This window comes from Rhinolophus sinicus, linkage group LG04 (genome assembly GCF_036562045.2).
Source record: "Rhinolophus sinicus isolate RSC01 linkage group LG04, ASM3656204v1, whole genome shotgun sequence".
Lineage (NCBI taxonomy): Eukaryota > Metazoa > Chordata > Mammalia > Chiroptera > Rhinolophidae > Rhinolophus > Rhinolophus sinicus.
In genome coordinates, this window is record NC_133754.1 from 103260635 (window position 1) to 103280452 (window position 19818).

General features: G+C 39.8%; 2 protein-coding genes across 4 annotated transcripts in view; both read left to right on the top strand.

Annotated features, from left to right (window-relative positions):
- PARP4 (poly(ADP-ribose) polymerase family member 4) overlaps positions 1–1560 on the top strand; it is a 76150-nt gene extending 74590 nt beyond the window's left edge. The window contains 2 exon segments of the mRNA XM_019749611.2: positions 1176–1336; positions 1339–1560. Of these exon segments, the coding sequence (XP_019605170.2) occupies positions 1176–1336; positions 1339–1367 (190 nt within the window). The 3' untranslated portion in view covers positions 1368–1560.
- Positions 1561–4845: 3285 nt separating this feature from the next.
- Positions 4846–19818, top strand: part of MPHOSPH8 (M-phase phosphoprotein 8) — a 46995-nt gene continuing 32022 nt past the window's right edge. For all 3 annotated transcript variants that reach the window (XM_019749592.2, XM_019749593.2, XM_019749594.2), the window contains exons 1-2: positions 4846–5169; positions 19417–19572. In XM_019749592.2, coding sequence (XP_019605151.2) covers positions 4939–5169; positions 19417–19572 — 387 coding nt within the window. In that variant the 5' untranslated portion in view covers positions 4846–4938. The remainder of the gene's footprint in view (positions 5170–19416; positions 19573–19818) is intronic.

Sequence of the window (19818 nt, forward strand, 5' to 3'; positions counted from 1 at the left end):
GGCCACCTGGATTAAAGAAAGGCCAGTTGAATTAGTGAGAATATTTAAAATCAGTTTTGTTGCTTTCAGTAGTTTATAAGGAGACTAATAATTAATTATTGGGAAACATAGGTCTTTTAACCACTTTGGGCCTATTTGTTATTTGGTATGCTCATGTCATCATGATATTCAGCAAATATTTATTGATTGCCTATTCTGTGCCAGGGACCGTTAAACATGCATTTTAATCCCCACAACAAACCCACAGGATCTTGAATTATTATTATAACTGAGGAAACAGAGACTGCCAATGTTGAATGAAAGGTACACTACACATATATCACACAGGCAATAGTGTGTGATTGCAGAGACCGGATTTGAACCCACCTCTTAACCACCACACTGGCCCTTTCCCAGTTCAAGGGGAAAAAATCAGGAAGATGGAGAGAATTTTTCAACATTTTAGCCCCTCCCCCCACGGTCCTGCCATAGATCTTTCTTTAAAACTTTAGTATATGTTACCACTTGTTTGCTAACAAGTGGCAGCAGACGACACAACCAGTGTTCACTAATAGTGAAAAATCCCAGAATTTTTCTGTCTTGCATAGACTTGAATATTTGACAGTCTTGACTATTCAACAGCATTTATGGACACAAACTTGCAGTTTTTATGATCTGCACATTTTACTAGTAAGTTGTTACTGGTTTATATGATAGAATTAAATATATGCCAGTTTCATGGGTGAGTCTCAGTTACGTTGCAAATAACTAATCAAGTTGAGAATTCATGGTACTGTAAAAAGGAGAGAGAAATGGAAGCCTAGTTTGTAAAACAGGATTGAGCTTGTACTTGAAGAATGGATAGGATTTAACGGAAAAGAATGACAATAGACTTGTATACAAAGGCTGAAAGATGCTCGAGTTGACCGAGAGGCAGCAAGGAAGTCTGAAGCAAAGTGGAAGCTGGGAAGTGATGGGTATAATATACTTTAAAATGTACTGAATAAGTTAAAAGCACCATTGTCAGGCCGGTAGAATAATTTTAATAAAATGTCAAAGAGAACTGCTTTTATTAAATATCTTAATTTTTCACATAATTATTTTGTCTGATATAATGTCGTAGATTTGGTACCATGTTACATTTCATATGCAGTTATATTCTGAAATTGATGGAAATTTTTTTTTTTTTTATCTAGGAATATTCACTGGGCTTTAGAGAAAATAAAGAAAGCAAGTGAATGGGTAAGAAGAACTGAAGGACAATATCCATCTATCTGCCAACGGCTTGAGTTGGGTAAAGATTGGGACTCGGCCACTAAACAGCTACTGGGAATCCAACCCATAAACACCACTTCTCCTCCAGAGTTCTTAACTATGGTCATGGCTGAATGAAATGAAGTTGTATTTTAAACTATTTTCATGCTTCTATCTATAAAATAATCAAATATTAATAGATACCTATAATGAAATTTAATTACGATTTTATTGAATGTAGCAGTAAGTCACTTTAAAATAAATGGAAGCAGGATTTATTATTTTAACTAACTGAGAAGCAGTAATAAAATAAAAATTACAATATTACAGATACTTTGTGTTTAAATGTTTCAAGGTGATGAGAGACACATCTGGGTGTTCCTTGAAGTTCGTTTCCTTCTCCCCTTTCAGGAGTCTGGTAGACATCTGGCCCAGCTGGACTCAGCAAGCTGGGAAGAAACAGGGTCTATGGCCAATGTCGGCATTCCTGGCATGCAAGCCGGTCTAGGGCACTGGGCACCCAGACCTTGACCTCCATCATGCATGCCCCCTGGCGTGGGTCCTAGTCTGCAGATCCCTTGATACATTTATTGTTTTAGAAAAACTAGGTGTCCCAAGCAATGCTTTTATGGTTCTTGCTTTTGGGTTCGAACTCAAATCTCATCACCAAACCCAAGATCATTTAGATTTTCACCTATGTTATCTTCTAGAAGTTTTATAGTTTTGCACCTTATGTTTAGGTCTATGATCCGTCTTGAGTTATTTTTTGTGAAAGGTATAATAAGATCACTGTCTACCTTCCTCCATACTACCCCTTCTAGGCCATTACCTCTCTACTTAGTAAAACTCCATTTTCTTTGAAAATACATTCTGTTGGCTGCCCAGCGCCTCCCCTCATTCATGTGGTTCAGGATTTCCCTTTCTACTGCTAGTCCTGCCTTCCTCTTGAGTGACATCCTGATGCGTGACCCATCCTAACTCCCTAAGCCTGAACCACAGCTAATTGAGTCTTGGCAGAACGCCTTGTGTTCATCCTGGTACCCGAAGGATGGGGGGCTTGTGGAGAACTGCCATGAGGCCTTCTCCCACCTGCCTCACTGTCTCCCTGCGAGGCTGTCATGAGACCAGTTCTCATCACCTCCCAGTTCTGATGAGGTATGAGGCTTAGGATACAGCTGCAAACTAAAAAAACCCCTAACTGTGTCCAGAACTGGCTCAATAGTGATGTGTCCCACAACTCATGTTGCCATTATCTAGCTCCTTTTGGGGTGTGAGACAAGGACCAAGGGGAGCTGGCATCTGACTACTCTTTCTCTTGCTGTTTAAATAAACTAAGACAGCTTGCTTTATCTTTACTGGCTGAATCAGTCAAGTCTTGGCCTTGGTCTTGGCCTTGCCTGCTGTTTGCTTGACATAATCACAGAAGATACATGGTCTTTTCTTGGTTTGTTCCATTAATGGATTTGAAAGACTGATAATACTCAGTAGCAGAATGTAGGTAAACAGATACTTCCTTACGTTGTTACTAGAAACATACTAGTAAAAAAAAATTTGTAGTATAGGTATTTATCACAATTTAAATCACTACCCTTTGACCTGTAAATTTCACTAAAGGACTTCTACAAATTCATGTTACAGAAAAATGGACACACACATATGCATGTTATATATGTACATATACCGGGGGTGCCAAAAAAATGGATGCAAGTGGACACTTTGGTCAGCGTTGTTCAAGCAGTAGTTCGCCGTAATCAGAAGTGTTTGGATGCTGATGGTAACCACTTCGAGCACCTCTTGTAATTGCAGAAATTGAACGTGACTTGTATCCATCTTTTGTTATCCGTATACATTATTACACTTTTAATAGTTTTCCTTTATTAAAATGTGTATACATTTTTTTGCACCCTCTATAGTGCAGGTACAGAACAATGAAATAGAGCTCATTTTAAAAATTATATGAATGGGTGTTTATATATTATATAAAAATCTGTCATGTCATACTTCAAACTGCTTACCTTTGAGGCATAGGAACTTTATTTCTATCTTATATTTTTGGGGTTAATTGAAAAAGTTTTACAATGAACATATACACTTAAATTTTATTATTTCAAGGTTTAAAATATTTTGCCAAGTTTTTTATAAATTTAGAACCATCTTCTCTTTCCTCTTCTTTTGATGTTGACTTGTTGAAGAAATAGGGTCAGTTGTCCAATAGGATTTCTCCCACATTCTGGATTTGTCCAATTGCTTCCCTTTCCCTTTCCCCATATTTCTTGTAGGCTTGGAAATTGTATCTAAAGGCCTGAGTAGATTAAGGATCAACATTTTTGTCCACAGAAGCTTTATAGTCTGGTTATTCTACGTTCTGTAATGTTCACATTGATCAATGGGTTTCCATGGTGATGTGTTTCACCTACAACTGACAACTGTCTGTGGAGATACTTTGGTATCCACTTCCTCATCTATCTTTCACCTAATAGTTTTGTTGCTTGAATCATTTTCATGAAATATTGTGATTGTCTTTTCTTCTGCATTTATTATTTGGAATGCTTCTGAAAAAAAAGTGTTCCCCCATCAACAAATGTTATTTGGTTATATTATTTTTAAAAACTTATTTTTTTAAATGTATCCAATTAGAATTGTGTGTCCTCCTTTTACAGAGTGAGTCCCTGGAATGCAGACTATGTTAGTTGTATCTCTAATGCCTACTAGGGTCATGGTACATAGAATGCATTCAGTAAGCTAAACAAATAACAAATCAATGAACCAACTCAAAGATCTGGTGATCCTCTCCAAAGGGATCTGTCCGGTTATACATTATTCTTTAGTTAACCTTAGACAGTTAATTTTTAAAAGTTAATCTTGTAAATTAGGTCTACCGTTCAAAGAAACAAAAATAAATGTTAGCTGCCAGAAAGACTTTATATTCAAAATGAGAAAAATATTTACGCAACTGTGGGTGACTATCTTTGTCAATCATTCGTGATCTGAAGAAAACACTTTTAACACGTCCTCTGATATTTTCAATGAAAAAAACAACAACTAGAACTTGGAAAATCAATGTATTTCAGCTTGATAAAAAAAGGACCTTATCTTTAAACAGTACTCGCTAAAGTGTAATAGCAGTAAAGAGTTGTTTGGATCGTTCGCACGTGTTAAATGCATCACAATTGAACTCAACGATTGCTGAGCGCTCTGTTCCGACCCTGCATCTCGGCAGCCGGCTGGCACTTTTCTTAGAACGCCTCTGGCGCGTCTCGCCCGCAAGTCCACCGCAGAAGAGGCCCTACGTTGGGCCACTCCCCTCCCGCGCCGGCGGTACCCTCAGGACCGCCTGACCCCACCCCCGTCAGCTCGCGCCCTCTGAACCCCCGCACGCCGTGACAAGCCGCACCCTCGTCCCCCGGCCCCCTTGCCCCCCTAGCCTCCCCGCCCGGCTCTTCGCTCGCCGCGGCCGCCCGCCCTTTGGCCCGGGCGCCCCTCGGCCCGCCCACCCACTTCCCGTGGGCCCCGCAGGGCCCTGGCGTGCACACCTCGACGTCATTGGTCGGTGTGTGTGTCGCTCCGGGGTCCCGGGCCCGTCATTGGCGGATTCCCTCGCGGTGGCGTCACGCTGCCCTAGCGGATAAGGGCCGATAGTGGAGCGCGAGGAGCGCCCGTCGTGCGTCGCAGGAGCTTTTGCTGTGCGGTTTGCAGACTCCTGCTATGGCGGCGGCGGCGGCGGTGGCCGTTGCTGAGGGGGCGAGCGTGGCTGCGGCTCCCGTTTCTGGCACCCACAGCCTCAGTGAGCCTCCTGAAGGCGAAGGCGAGGGAGCTGGAGCAGTGGGCGACGAGAAGGACGGAGCCACTAAAGGAGCGGAGGCCATGGGGGACAGCGAGGAGGACGGGGAAGATGTGTTCGAGGTGGAGAAGATCCTGGACATGAAGACCGAGGGGGTGCGTGAGCGGGCTGGGCGCGGGCCCGAGGCGGCGGCGGCGGGACGCGTCTCAGGACGCGGGAAAGGGCTGTGTCACCAGAAGCGGTTTGGGGTGCAATGTGTGAGGGTGGGTGAAGGGTTTATGCGGTGCTCGGTGTTGACATACCTGTTTGGGGCCAGTGCTCTGCTGGAAAGGGGTGACATTGAAATTAGTCTGTTTTTCAGAGTCCGCGTCCATGTCGTCGTTTCAGTGTTTTCCGAAGCCGTGACCAATTTCTGGTGTGAAATCGTCAGGCATCAACTACAATTGAAAAATAAAAAGAAAATTGTAAACCTGAAGGAATCCCCATTCACCCTCAGCATCTCACCCTAGAGGGTATGGCCCTTAAAGGTCTTCCCTGTGCTTCCTCTGATGACAGCCACTCAGAGATGCCTGACACTCCTCACTGCCACGGCGCTCACTGTTCCCTCTCCTGCTAAAACCCAACTCAGTCTTTTCAAGGCCTCAATCCATTTCTCTCTCAGAGCCTCTTTTGACCATGATCCCTGCAAGAATGAGGTGCGTTGCCATCTGCGCCCTTCTAACGCTTTTGATGTACCTCTATTTTAGCATTTAAAGCATCGTGGTTCTTTGTGTGTTGGCTTCTTCTGCTAGATTGTAGGCTCCTCGAATACAGGGAATATGACTATATTAATCTTTGTCTCACTGGTACTTAATGCAGTGCCCAGCATGCAGTAAGTGCTTAGTGTATATTAGATTGTTGGTGTGAGATGACCAAAGTCCCCATATAGTGATCAGATCTTTATATTGTATTCTTTTTATCGTCTGTTAATTTCCCATTCATCATGTGCTACCTTGTGTTAATTTTTTTTGTCCATTCCGCAAACATTTTTAATCAGCAACTGCGAGCTAGGTGCTGTGTTGGGTCCTGAGTATATAGAGATAAATTGCAGTATACACATTTGCTGACATTGAAAAGTTCCCCTGTCCAGTAAGTAAATAAGTAATTGAAGTCCAATGCCATTACAGTGCAGTGCAGTAAAGATAGGAGCATTTTTAAATATAATTTTCCCAAATATATTGCAGGCACCTTGAGGTGAGAGGTGGAGCCAATCTGTTTTGTATCACCTTCATTTAACACAGTGCTTGGCACATAAAAGGTATTTAGGAAATATTTGGTTAGGAGGGTAGTATCTTTAGAATTAAGAGGATTCACCTGTTTATACAATCTAGTTTTACTCGTCCCAAAGAATTGTAGTGTACGTAAAGCCTCATATTCTAGTCAAAAGTGGTTAAAACTAAGAAACTTAAATGTTTAAGACAGTAAAGGAGGGTTAGACTTAGTGATATAAGTTGTGTGAAAATTCTAGTTGCCAGGGTCTTGGATTTGTAGATGCTCTTGTGAATGATTTATAAGATGAACAGGACTATGGCAGTTACTTTGGAAATCCTGCTGAGTGAGCCAGCTACTTGACCAACACAGGGTCCTGATAATGGTTTGTTAGGCCTCCCTGTAGTCTAAGGGTTTAAAACACCCAGTCTGTGGCATTTCCATTGTTCATAAGCCACCAGTTTGTTACAGACCAAGCCATTGTGGTGAATGTCGGCTTGGGGGAATTGCGTTAACGCTAAGTTTATATATTGGCCATTTTCTTTGTTTAAGTTTATTGTTAAATGTAAACTTTTTGGGTTTTCAGAAAAATTAAATGAATCTCACAGAATCTCGGGGTTTGGGCTTCAATTTTGGAATGGAGTCATTTTTACATAATAAAAAACTGGCACTTTTTTCTAATATTTGTGGCCATTTGATTCGATTATTTAGTGTATAAGTAAATGCTTTCTTTATTTTACAACTTAATGAATTATCACAAAGCCAACACCTGTGTAACCCCCACCCAAGTTAGGAAATATTAGACTGAAGCCCTAGAAATCCCCTTTTTTTCCCCAAACTTTTAATTTACTTTAAGTGTGTTTTTCCAGGACCCAATCAGCTCCAAGTCAAGTACTCAAGTAGTTGTTTCAATCAAGTTGTGGAGGGCGCAGGTCACAGTGGCCCATGCGGGAATCGAACCGGCAACCCTGATGTTATGAGCATCGCGCTCTAACCAACTGAGCTAACTGGCAGCCCCTAGAAATCCCTTTTGGATCCCCTTCCACTTAGTGCCTCCTCCAGTCCCCCACAGTAACTATCCTGAATTATTATATGGTAATTACTTTCTTTCCTTTGTAATTTTTCCACCTAAATATGCATTCCTCAACGTTTTGGTTTTCCTTATTTTTTCCTTCATTTAAATGGAACCTCACAATATTTGTTTTGTGTGCTTTTTTTGCTCAACAATATCTTTGTGAGATTTAATCCATGTTGTGTGGAGCTGTAGTTTCTTTGATTTTCATTTTGCTCTATAGTATTCAGTTGTGTGAATATATTACAGTCTATCTTTTTTACTGTTGTTGATGGGTATTTGAGTTGTTTTCAGTTTTGGGCTATTGTAAGTAACACTTGTGTGAACTTTATTCAACATGTCTCCTGGTGCATTGTGCATGTACGTTTCTCTTGATTTTATACCCCTGAGAGTGGAATTGTTCAGACATAAGGGATGCATATATCTTCAGGTCTTTTTAAGTTTTATTTTTCAATTACAGTTGACATACAGTATTACATTGGTTTCAGGTGTACAAGATAGTGATTAGGCATTTATATAATTTATGAAGTTGCCACCCCGATAAATCTAGTGCTCATTTGACACCATAATTATTCCAATATTATTGACTATATTCCTTATGCTGTATTTCACATCCCAGTGACTATTTTGTAACTGCCACTTTGTATCTCTTAATCCTTTCCCCTTTTTCACCCTGACCCCACCACCCTCCCATCTGGCAACCATTAAAATGCTCTCTGTAGGTATGAGTCTGTTTCTGTTTTTTTTTGTTTTGTTTATTTTGTCCTTTAGATTCCACATGTAAGTGAAATCATACGGTATTTCTCTATCTGACTTATCCACTCAGCACAACACCCTCTGTGTCTATCCATGTTGTTGCAAATAGGAAGATTTCATTCCTTTTATGGCTAATATTCCATTGTATATATGTATCACTTCTTCTTTATCCATTCATCCATTGATGGACACCCAGGCCGCTTCCACATCTTGGCTATTGTAAACAATACTGCAGTGAACATACGGATACACATGTCCCTTGGAAGTAGTGTTTTGGGTTTCTTCAGATAAATACCCAGAAGTGGGATTATTGGGTTCTTGTTTGCTTTGCTATAGCCTTTGTTTTAAAGTCTATTTTGTTTGGTATAAGTGTTGCTATCCCCGCCTTTTTTTTTTTTTCCATTTTCATGAAATATCTTTTTCCGTCCCTTTACTTTCAGTCTGTGTGTGTCTTTCAATTTGAAGTGAGTCTCTGTTAGGCAGCATGTGCAAGGGTCATGTTTTTGTATCCATTCAGCCACCCTGTGTCTTGATAGGAGTACTTAGTAATTGTTGATAGATACCGTGTTTCCACAAAAATAAGACCTAGCCAGACAGTCAGCTCTAATGTATCTTTTGAAGCAAAAATTAATATAACATCTGGTCTTATTTTACTATAATATAAGACTCAGTCTTATATCATATCATATTGGGTCTTATATTAATTTTTGCTCCAAACGACGCATTAGAGTTGATTGTCCGGGTAGGTCTTGTTTTCAGGGAAACACGGTATATAGTTATTGCCATTTTATTCATATTTTTTATCTTTTTTTGCTTCTTAAAGCAGTCCCTTTAACATTTCTTGTAATACTGGTTTGGTTGAGATGAACCCCTTCAGCTTCTTCTTGTCTGGGAAGTTCTTTATCTGTCCTTCAATTCTAAATGATAGATTTGCTGGATACAGTAATCTCGTTGGTAGGTGCTCACTTTTTTATCACTTTGAATAATACTTGCCAGTCTCTTCTGACCTGTGAACTTTTTGTGGAGAAATCAGTTGACAGTCTTATGGGAGCTCCTTTATAGGTAACTGACTACTTTTCTCTTGCTGCTTTTAAGATTCTTTGACTTCAAGCTTTAGCATTTTAATTGTGATGTGTCTTAGTGTGGGCCTCTTTGGGTTCATCTTGTTGGGGATTGTTCTGTGCTTCCTGGGCTCATAAAAGGTGTGACCACAAAATATGGTGAATGTTTACATTTAAAAGTACTACAGTAAAAGACATATTGCCATTAATCCCCCTCAAAATACTCCCCCTTGCTTTGAACACACTTAATTCCATCATTCTTGCCACTTTCTGAAGCAGTTCTGTAAGTCCTCTTTTGTGAGTGTCTTTAGTTTCGCTGTCATGGTTGCCTCGATGTCCTGAATTGATTCAAAACATTTACCTCTCAATGGTCGTTTTGACTTTGGGAAGAGCCAGAAGTCACATGGTGCCAGATCCAGTGAATAAGGTGGATGAGGACACACCATAATGTTTTTATTTGACTGAAATTGCAGTACCAGAAGTGATGTGTGACATGGAGCGTTGACATGATGGGGGATGATTTACGGCACACTTTGAAACACCACTCAACCGTAGCTCACAGCTGACTGACTGCACCGAACAAGTTGAGACTTGTCACACACTGTTACTAAGGTTCGACACATCGCTTCCCATATTGAAGATCCCTGCCTCTGCATTGGCAGCAGCATTCACCGTAGTTTGTGATCACAACAGAAAGGCTCCATGTAACACATGGCTTCTGGTACAGCAATTTCTGTCAAATAAAACATTATGGTGTGTCCTCATCAATCTTATTCACCAGATCTGGTACCGTGTGATTTATGACTCTTCCCCAAAGTCAAAATAACCACGAAAGGTAAACATTTTGGATTGATTCAGGACATTGAGGCAGCCACAACAGTACAACTAAAGATACTCACAGAAGAGAATTTATAGAAGTGCTTCAGAAAGTGGCAAAAGTGATGGGATACGTGTGTTTGAAGTGAGGGGGGAGTATTTTGAGGGGGATTAATGGCAATATGTCTTTTACTGTAACAAATTTTTTTTTTAAGATTTTTTTTTTTAATTGGGGAAGGAGAACATGACTTTATTGGGGGAACAGTGTGTACTTCCAGGACTTTTTCCAAGTCAAGTTGTTGTCCTTTCAGTCTTAGTTGTGGAGGGCGCAGCTCAGCTCCAGGTCCAGTTGCCATTGTTAGTTGCAGGGGGCACAGCCCACCATCCCATGGGGAAGTCAGAACCAGCAACCTTGTGGTTGAGAGGCTCCAACCAACTGAGCCATCCGGGAGCTCAGCGGCAGCTCAGCTCAAGGTGCCATGTTCAATCTTAGTTGAGGGACTAAGCCCACCATCCCTTGCGGAACTTGAGGAATCGAACTGGCAACCTTTTGGTTGAGAGCCCACTGGCCCATGTGGGAATCGAACCGGCAGCCTTTGGAGTTAGGAGCACGGAGCTCCAACCGCCTGAGCCACCGGGCCGGCCCCTGTAATAAATTTTTTAAATTTAAACATTCACCACATTTTCTGATCATACCTCATATGTCTGTTTCATTCACCAGGTTAGGGAAGTTTTCCATTATTTCTTCAAATAGGTTTTCAATTCCTTGCTCTCTCTCTTCTCCTTCTAGTACCCCTATGAAGCAAATGTTAGTACACTTGATGTTGTCCCACAGGCTGCTTAAACTATCCTCATTTTTTTGGGACTCTTTCTTTTTGCTGTTTTGATTGGGGTGTTTTCTGCTACCTTGTCTTCCAAATTGCTCATTTGATCCTCTGCTTCATCTAATCTGCTGATTCTCTAACGTAGTCTTCATTTAAGTTATTGTATTCTTCATTTCTGACTGGTTCTTTTTCATGTTTTTTTATCTCCATTTTTATGTTTCCTATCTCTTTGTGGAAGTGCTCCCTGAGCTCACTGAGCATCCCTTAACCAGTGTTTGGAACTCTGCAGCTGGTAAATTGCTTGTCTCCATTTTGTTTATTTCTTTTTCTGGAGCTTTGTTCTGTTCTTTTCTTTGGGACATGTTTCTTTATGTCCTCATTTTGGCTGCCTCCCTGTGTTTGTTTCTGTGTATTAGGTAGGGCTGCTATGCTTCCCAGTCTTGGTGGAGTGGCCTTATATGGTAGGTGTCCTGTGAGTCCATGATGCAGTCTCCCTGGTCACCTGAGCCACTTCAGGTGTGTCCCTGGTGTGTGCCCTCCTGTTATAGTTGAGCTCTGGTTGCTGTTCACATGTCAAGGGAGGGATTGACCCTCGGGCTGATTGGTTGTGAGGACTGGCCGTGACTACAGTAGAGGAACTGTTGTGCCGGAGCTGACCCTATGGAGCAGGATTTGCTTTAGCAGGGCTCTGGTTCCTGCCCAGTCTGCCCCTCGGGTGTGTCATTTGTGGAGGTGGTGGGTGGGGCTCTGGTGTGGTCTCAAGCTGAACATCGGGTGTGTTGGTTCTGGAGGGGCTCTGTTGCAGGTCAAGGTCCACTGCCACCTGTGCCCTGCCTGGGGCCACTTGGTATGAGCTACAAAGTGATCTACAGTTGGTTGCCACTTGTTCTGGGCTTGGAAGTGCCAGGAAGAGGCTAAGGTGAGAACCAAGGTCAGGTGCCACTCTTGCTGGCCTTGGGGCTGCTTAGCAAGAGGTACGGGGCACTCAAGGCCAGATGCTGCTTATTTGGATTTTGTGAACCTTTGAGAGGTTTTAGGAAAGTCAACAGCATGAACCAAGACAGGTCATTTGCATGGAAAAGTCCCTGGAAGAGGCTTGGGTGTGCCCACAAGTTGGGTTGGGTGGGCTGGGGTCTCAGAATCACCAGGGCAGGGAAAATGGTGTTAGTCAGGTTAATGGAGACTCAGGTATGGTGCTTGCCTGTGTCCGCATGCCAGGAGGGGGAGGGCTCAACAAAGAAACAATGGCTTCTGGGCTTCTGCCAGCATTTCTGTCCGGGAGAAACTTGCCCCTCCAACCCTTTCCCTAAAGCCAGGCAACTCATTTCCTTCCCATATATCCCTGGAACCTTTCTAGCCACTGTCCTAGTGCTGGAGCTCAGAACGAGTGAGTCCACCAGCCAGTAAGTTTGTGCACGGGTCCTTTAAGAGGAGCGGACTCCAGCCACTCTCCATCTCACTTAGCCATCATCTCTGCATGTTTTCACAGCCAGGAGTCGTGGGGACTTCTCAGCACTGGAACCCTGGGCTGGGGCACCTGGTGTGGGGTTGTGGTACCTCGCTCCTTCAGGTGTACCTCTGCAGCCGAGATATCTCTCGCTTTTTACCCACTATACAGTATGGTACCAACCAATTCCGTGTCTCCGCCACTCCTACCAGTCTGGATTGGCTTCTTCTGCATGTCCTTAGCTATAGGACTTCTGTTCAACTAGACTTCATGCAGTTCTTGTGATTGTTCTGTAATTTAGTTGTCATTTTGAGGTGGTTGTGAGAAGAGGCAAGCACAGCATATACCTACCCTTCCATCTTGACCGGAACCCCTATATTCAGTTTTAAGTGGAAACTTTCTGAAAGTGATTATACCAATTTACACTACTAGTGATGATTTATGAGAATTCCTTTTGTTTCGTATCCTACCAACACTTGATATTGTCAATCTTTTTATTGTTATCCAGTTCTGGTGAGTATATGATAGTATTTCCCACTTTTAATTTGTATTTTTCTGTATCATGTATTAGTAATCAGTGTTCAAATTATTGAGCATCTTTTCATATACTTATATGTTGGTGATGTGTTGCAAATTTCTTTTCCTGCTATGTCTTTTTGATGAACAGAAGTTCATATGCTTAATGTAGGAAAACTAAATCTCTCCTTTTTTTTTGGTAATTTTTTTTATTTTTTGGGGGGGGAATATTGGGGAAAGTGTTCCAGGACCCATCAGCTCCAACTCAAGTCACTGTCTTCAATCTAGTTGTGGAGGGTGCAGCTCACTGGCCCATGTGGGAATGGAACTGGCAACCTTGATGTTTTATGAGCACTGCACTCGAACCAACTGAGCCAATCGCCCACCCCCTAAATCTCTCTTGATGTTGAGTGCTTTTTATGTATGGTTTGAGAAATCTTTCCCTACCTTAGATATTTCCTTTTTTTTCCTAGAAGCTTTATTGGTTTGCCTGTCAGGTTTCATATTAATACTTCACTTGGAATTCATTTTGAGTGTAGTGTAATATAGGGGTCAGATTTTGTGAACAAACTGTCCTTGTTATTCTTTAATAATGCTTTCTAAATTTTAAAATCAACTTGTCCATTTCCTGACACACAAAAACTTGGGATTTTTGGGGCCAGCCCGGTGGCTCAGACGGTTGGAGCTCTGTGCTCCTAATGCCGAAGGCTGCCGGTTCGATTCCCACATGGGCCAATGGGCTCTCAACCACAAGGCTGCCGATTTGACTCCTCGAATTCTCGATTTCTCAACTCCCCGACTCCTCCAAGTGATGGTGGGCTGCGCCTCCTGCAACTAACATTGAACACGGCACCTTGAGCTGAGCTGTCCCTGAGCTCCCGGATGGCTCAGTTGGTTGGAGCGCGTCCTCTCAACAACAGCGTTGCCAGTTCGACTCCCGCAAGGGATGGTTGGCTGCACCCCCTGCAACTAGCAACAGCAGCTGGACCTGGAGCTGAACTGCGCCCTCTACAACTACGATTTGAAGGACAACAACTTGACTTGGAAAAAGACCTGGAAGTACATACTGTTCCCCAATAAAGTCCTGTTCCCCTTCCCCAATAAAATCTTTAAAAAAAAAACAAAAAAACAAAACAAAACCCATCTTGGCAGTTTTATTGGGATTTGTAATGAATCTGGATATATTTAGATTAATTTTTTTTTTTTTTTTTCTATACAGGGAATGACATATTAATTTCTTTCAATAATGTTTTTCGGCTTTCTCTGTTGAGATCTTTAACATCTTTTATTAAATTTATTTTTAAGTGTAGTTGACATGTGATGCAGTGGTAAATTGTCTTTAAATTTTTGTTGTCTTGTTTATTGCTCATACATAGAAATACAATTAATGTTTGTGTATTTACCCTTTCATGGTTAAATAAATTCCCTTTTATGTCTAGTTGCTAAATACTTTTCTTATGAATGGATGTTGAATTTGAGATGATCACGTAATTTTTCTCCTTTATTGCATTAATGTGGTAAATTACATTGATTTCCTAATATTAAATCAACTTTGTATTCAGAGAATAAACCAAAGTTGGTTGTGATGTTACCCTTTTTTTTAATGTTAGATTAATCTTTGTTTTTTACTTCACTAATTTCTGCTTTTCCTTTTCCTTTATTTTCTTAATTTACAGGTCTTTTTCTAACGTCTTGAGGTGGTTACATAACTCATTGTTTATTCAACTTTTCCTTTTCTCAAATTATGTGCCTTTAAGACAATTATTTACTCTCTGGTTTCACTTTACTGCAGCTTATAAATTATGTAGTATGTTTTCATTCAAATAAAAATATTTTCCAATTTTCATAAATTATGTACAAATATATTGCTTAATTTCCAAACATTTGAGAGTATTAATAAATGTTTCGTTTGTTTTAAAGGAATGTTTGACTTTAACTGACGAATATTATATATATATATATATGTGTGTGTGTATATATATATATATGTTTTTTAAATATTTTATTGGGGAAGGGGAACAGTGTATACTGCCAGGATTTTTTCCAAGTCAAGTTGTCCTTTCAATCGTAGTTGTGGAGGGTGCAATTCAGCTCCAAATCCAGTTGCCGTTGCTAGTTGCAGGGGGCACAGCCCACCAACCCTTGTGGGAGTCGACAACCTTGCGGTTGAGAGGACACACTCCAACCAACTGAGCCATCCGGGAGCTCAGGGACAGCTCAGCTCAAGGTGCCGTGTTCAATCTTAGTTGCATGGGCCAGAGCCCACCATCCCATGCAGGACTGGAGGAGTCGAACCGGCAACCTTGTGGTTAAGAGTCCCATGTGGGAATCAAACCGGCAGCCTTCGGTGTTAGGAGCACGGAGCTCCAACTGCCTGAGCCACCGGGCCCGCCCTGACGTATATTGTTTTACATTAAATATTTGCTTGACTGTGTTATTTAGAATCTATATTACAGCTGCTAGCAAGCAAATCAGCCATTACTTAGAAGCTGCAGGAATATGGGAAAGTGATTTGAGAATAATTTGGAAGAGGCCATTCTCTACTTCATATTCCTAATATTATTGATTTTTGTAACTCATTTTTTGTGACATGTTTTTTGTTGAGTTTAAAGCAGTAAAACAGCAGGTATTTTACTACTATTATTGAGACAATTGAAGTCCATTAAAATGCTTAAATACAGTTGCACTTGCTTTAAAAAAAAACAGCAAAAATGATTTCATGTTTATAACACACTTGGACTTTCCAGCCTTGAATTTTTTTTTTTTTAACAAAAATTTTTAACTGATTAGTGTATACAATCTAGGAGGACCATCTGCTGCTGCCTTTTAGTTTGGCTCACTGATTAAACTAAAAGAAAACTTGGTTACTAAGAATATAGACTATTTCCAGAATTTTGAAGATAAATTTATAAATCCCAGGTCCATCATGAAATTTCTTACTATGTGGTAAAGCCCTGGGCAATATTTAGATCTACTGGACTCCTGTAAAACAACATACAATTTAGGGATTTTATTTGTTTTAAGTGCTATACCACCAAGACTCAAAAGGTTGCTGATACAATATATGTTGAATGAATGAAACAAAACTGCCAAAATAGAGACTGATAACAATTACCAGTAAATTAAATCTGGAGCTAGAATTGCGATGTGCTCTTAATACTTGAGAATGGTTGTTAATACCCTCATTCTCATTGACTAGATCAAATTTAATTGGTAACTAGCATTATATTTATAACTGTTAAATACAGAAGTAAAAGTTTACTGGTGTTTTAACTGCTTTTTTTTTAATCATGAGAAAAGTTATTAGAATTATCTAGAATCTCCCTTATATCTTCACCCAGATCCCCCGGTTGTTAATACTGGCTTTATCTTTTTACTCTATACTTTTTTTTTTTGGCCTACTTGAAAGTAAATAGTGTTTTTTAAAAGCTACAAATTTACCACTATTATTTTGCACACACAAAAATAATATGGCCCACAAATAGAGATCATTTGTTTGCATGCCCTGTTATTGAATAAAGTAGCATAGTCCTGCATCCCACTATAACGATGTAACTCTTCGTATGTTTGTTTCTACCAAGACCAGGCGTACTGCTTTTGTTTAGGCCGCACCGCGTACTACTGAGATTTCTTTCTCCTCATTTATACCGGCTTCTTAAACAACTGTGCTTTGTTTATCTTCAGTTTTAACCACACCTTCATAGACACTCTTACAAAGTTGTATAGTCATATAATACTAGGTGTCTTTTTGTACACTGGTTTGCTAAAAAGAATGTGCATACATTCTTGGCTGATATAATCACTGTCCCCCAACCCAGTTATGTTGCCGACCTCAAAACCGTATATAGACTCTTAATTATTAATTTAAAGTTATAAGGGTTTTTGGGATTATCTTTAAAAGTTGCTCTTTTTCCATTATATCTCAGTTTCTGATCCTACTAGATACTAATGCTTGTTCTTCTACAGTTGGCATAATGAAGGCATGATTGAAGGGTAAAATGGGAGGGAGCAGTGCTGGCACTCAGCGTGGCAAGTCGGTGTTTGTGTGAATGAAACCAGGCAAGTGTGAAGTGTAGCTAGAGTAGTGCTCTGCAGTTCACATGGACAACTCTCCTGAGTATGTTCTTGCTTCTTAGTGAGATTGGGTATTGAGCAGCAAAAATAAACCAGAAATCTGGAGAACCAAAAATTTGGAATATATATGACAAAGATTGAATAGCCGTAAAGAATTTAAAAGAAAAATTCTTACAAGTGAGCAAGGAAATGGGCCAAAGGCACAACAGGTAACTAAAAAAAAATTTATTGTAGTTTTATGTTTTTTATATGTGTATCTTAAAATTTGTCATTTTAATCATTTTTAAGTGTATAGTTCAGTGGTGTTAAGTCCATTCACACTGATGTGCAGCCTACTGTCCATCTCCAGAACTTTTTTATCTTCCCAAACTGAAACTGATCCCATTGAACAGTAACTCCCCATTTCCTCTTTCCCTCAGTCCCTGGCAGCCATGATTCTGCTCTTTGTCTCTATGATTAGCTATTAAAGGTACTTCATATAACGACTCATAAAACATTTGTTCTTCTGTAACTGGCTTATTTCTTCTAACATAATGTCTTTAAGTTTCATCCATTTTGTAGCATGTTTCAGAATTTTCTCCCTTTTAAGGCTGAATAATATCCATTGTGTGATTATACTGCATTTTGTTTATTTATTCACCTGTTGAGGGACACTTGGGTTGTTTCTACTTTTTCGCTGTTGTGAACAGTGCTGCACTAAACATGAGAGTACAGGTATCTGTTTGAGCCTCTGCTTTCAATTCTTTGGGAAAAGTGGAATTGCTGGGTCATGAGGTAATTCTGTTTAATTTTTTGAGGAACTGCCAAACTGTTTTCCACAGCAGCTGCACCATTTTACATTCCCACCACTAATGTAAGGAAGTTCTAATGTCTCCACGTTCTCACCAACACTTGTTACTGTCCATGTTTTTGTAGATGACGGTAGTTTCCTTGGTGTGAGGTAGTATCATGGTTTTGATTTGCATTTCCCTAAGGACTAATGGTGTTGAGCATCTTCTCATGTACTTATTGGCCATTTGTATGTCTTTGGAGAAATGTCCAGGCAAGTCCTTTACCCATTTTTAAGTAAGTTATTTTGCCTTTTTTTTTTTTAAGTTGTAGGAGTTGTTTATGTATTCTGGTTATTAATTCCTTATCAGATGTGATTTGCAAATATTTTCTCCTATGGGTTCCCTTTTCATTCTGTTGATAATGTCCTTGCCTCACAAAAGTTTATAATTTTGATAGTCTTTATGCCTAGTTTTAGTGTATGCTCTTGGTGTTATATCTAGAATCTACTGTCAAATCCAAGGTCCTGAAGATTAATACCTTTGTTTTCTTCGGAGAATTTTATGATTTTAACTTTTTTAACAATTAAATTTACTGTGGTAACATTGGTTAATAACATTATATTAAGTTTCAGGTATACAGTTTTATAATACATTTTCTGTATATTGCATTATTTATATTGTGTGCTCATCACCCAAGTCTAGTCTCATCTGTCACCATATGTTTGACCCTGTTTACCCTCTTCATCCTCCTCCTACTCCTGTGTCCCTCTGGTAACCACCATACTATTGTCTGTGTCTTTGAGTTTGTTCATTTGTTGCTTTCTGTTTTATATCCCACATATGATGGAAGTCATATGGTTCTTGTCCTTTTCCGTTTGTCTTACTTCGCTTAGCATGATACTCTCAACATCCATCCACGTTGTCATAAATGGCAGTATTTCATCTTTTCTCATGGCTGCGTAGTGTTCCATTGTGTATATGTACCACATCTTCTTCATCCCATCATCTATCGAAACACACTTAGCTTGTTTCCATGCTTTGGCCACTGTGAATAATGCTGTAAAGAACATAGGGATCCATGTATCTTTTCAAGTTAGTGTTTTCATTTTCTTCAGATAAATAACCACAAGTGGAATTGGTGGGTCATAAGATAGTTCTATTTTTAATTTTTTTAAGAACCTCCACACTGTTTTCCATAGTGGCTGCACCCTTTTATATTCCCACCAACAGTGCACAAGGGTTCCCTTGGCTCCACATTCTCGCCAGCACTTATTTGTTGATTTATTGATGATAGCCATTCTGATATGTGTGAAGTGATATCTCATTGTGGGTTTGATTTGCATTGATGATTACTGATGTTGAGCATCTTTTCATATGCCTGTTGGACATCTGTATGTCTTCTTTGCAAAAATGTGTATTTAGATCAGCCCATTTTTTAATTGGATTGTTTGGGTTTTTTGCTATTGAGTTTCTTGCATTCTTTATATATATATTGGTTATTAGCCCTTTAGCAGATACATGATTTGAGAATGTTTTCTCCCATTCACTAGGTGGTCTTTTCATTGTATTGATGGTTTCCTTTGTTGTGCAGGAACTTTTTAGTTTGTCGAAGTCCCACTTGTTTAATTTTGCTGTTGTTGCCTTTGCATTTAATGTGATCCTGTTTTTTTTCTTAAGCCACTTCAGGAGATGGACATACTTTATAGTGATATTAATCCATTTCAAGTTTGTTCTTATATTCTCAGCAATTGTATATTTTTGGAAATTTGATCAAGTCAATAATGTCCTTTATTTGCCTGTTTTTCATTTATATAACAGGGTAAAGTACTTTACAAAGTTCGATGGAAAGGATACACATCAGATGATGATACCTGGGAGCCGGAGGTTCACCTTGAAGACTGTAAAGAAGTTCTTCTTGAATTTAGGAAGAAGGTTGCAGATAACAAAGCTAAACCAGTTAAGAAAGATATTCAGGTATTGTGTCTTTATCTCAAATTCTTTTCTTTAATACACTACATTTATTATAAATTAGAGTGATAAAAATGAATGCAGTAAAGAATTTACAAATAATAATAAAATATACAATATTCCTATTTCAAATTCTATGTAGCCAGTTAGTTCTAACCAAATGCTTTCATTGAGTTTTGCTAAATTCTTCTTTCTGTAGCCAACCTGTGATTGCAGTTGACGGACAAATATAGTTTGGACATGTTAATTAAT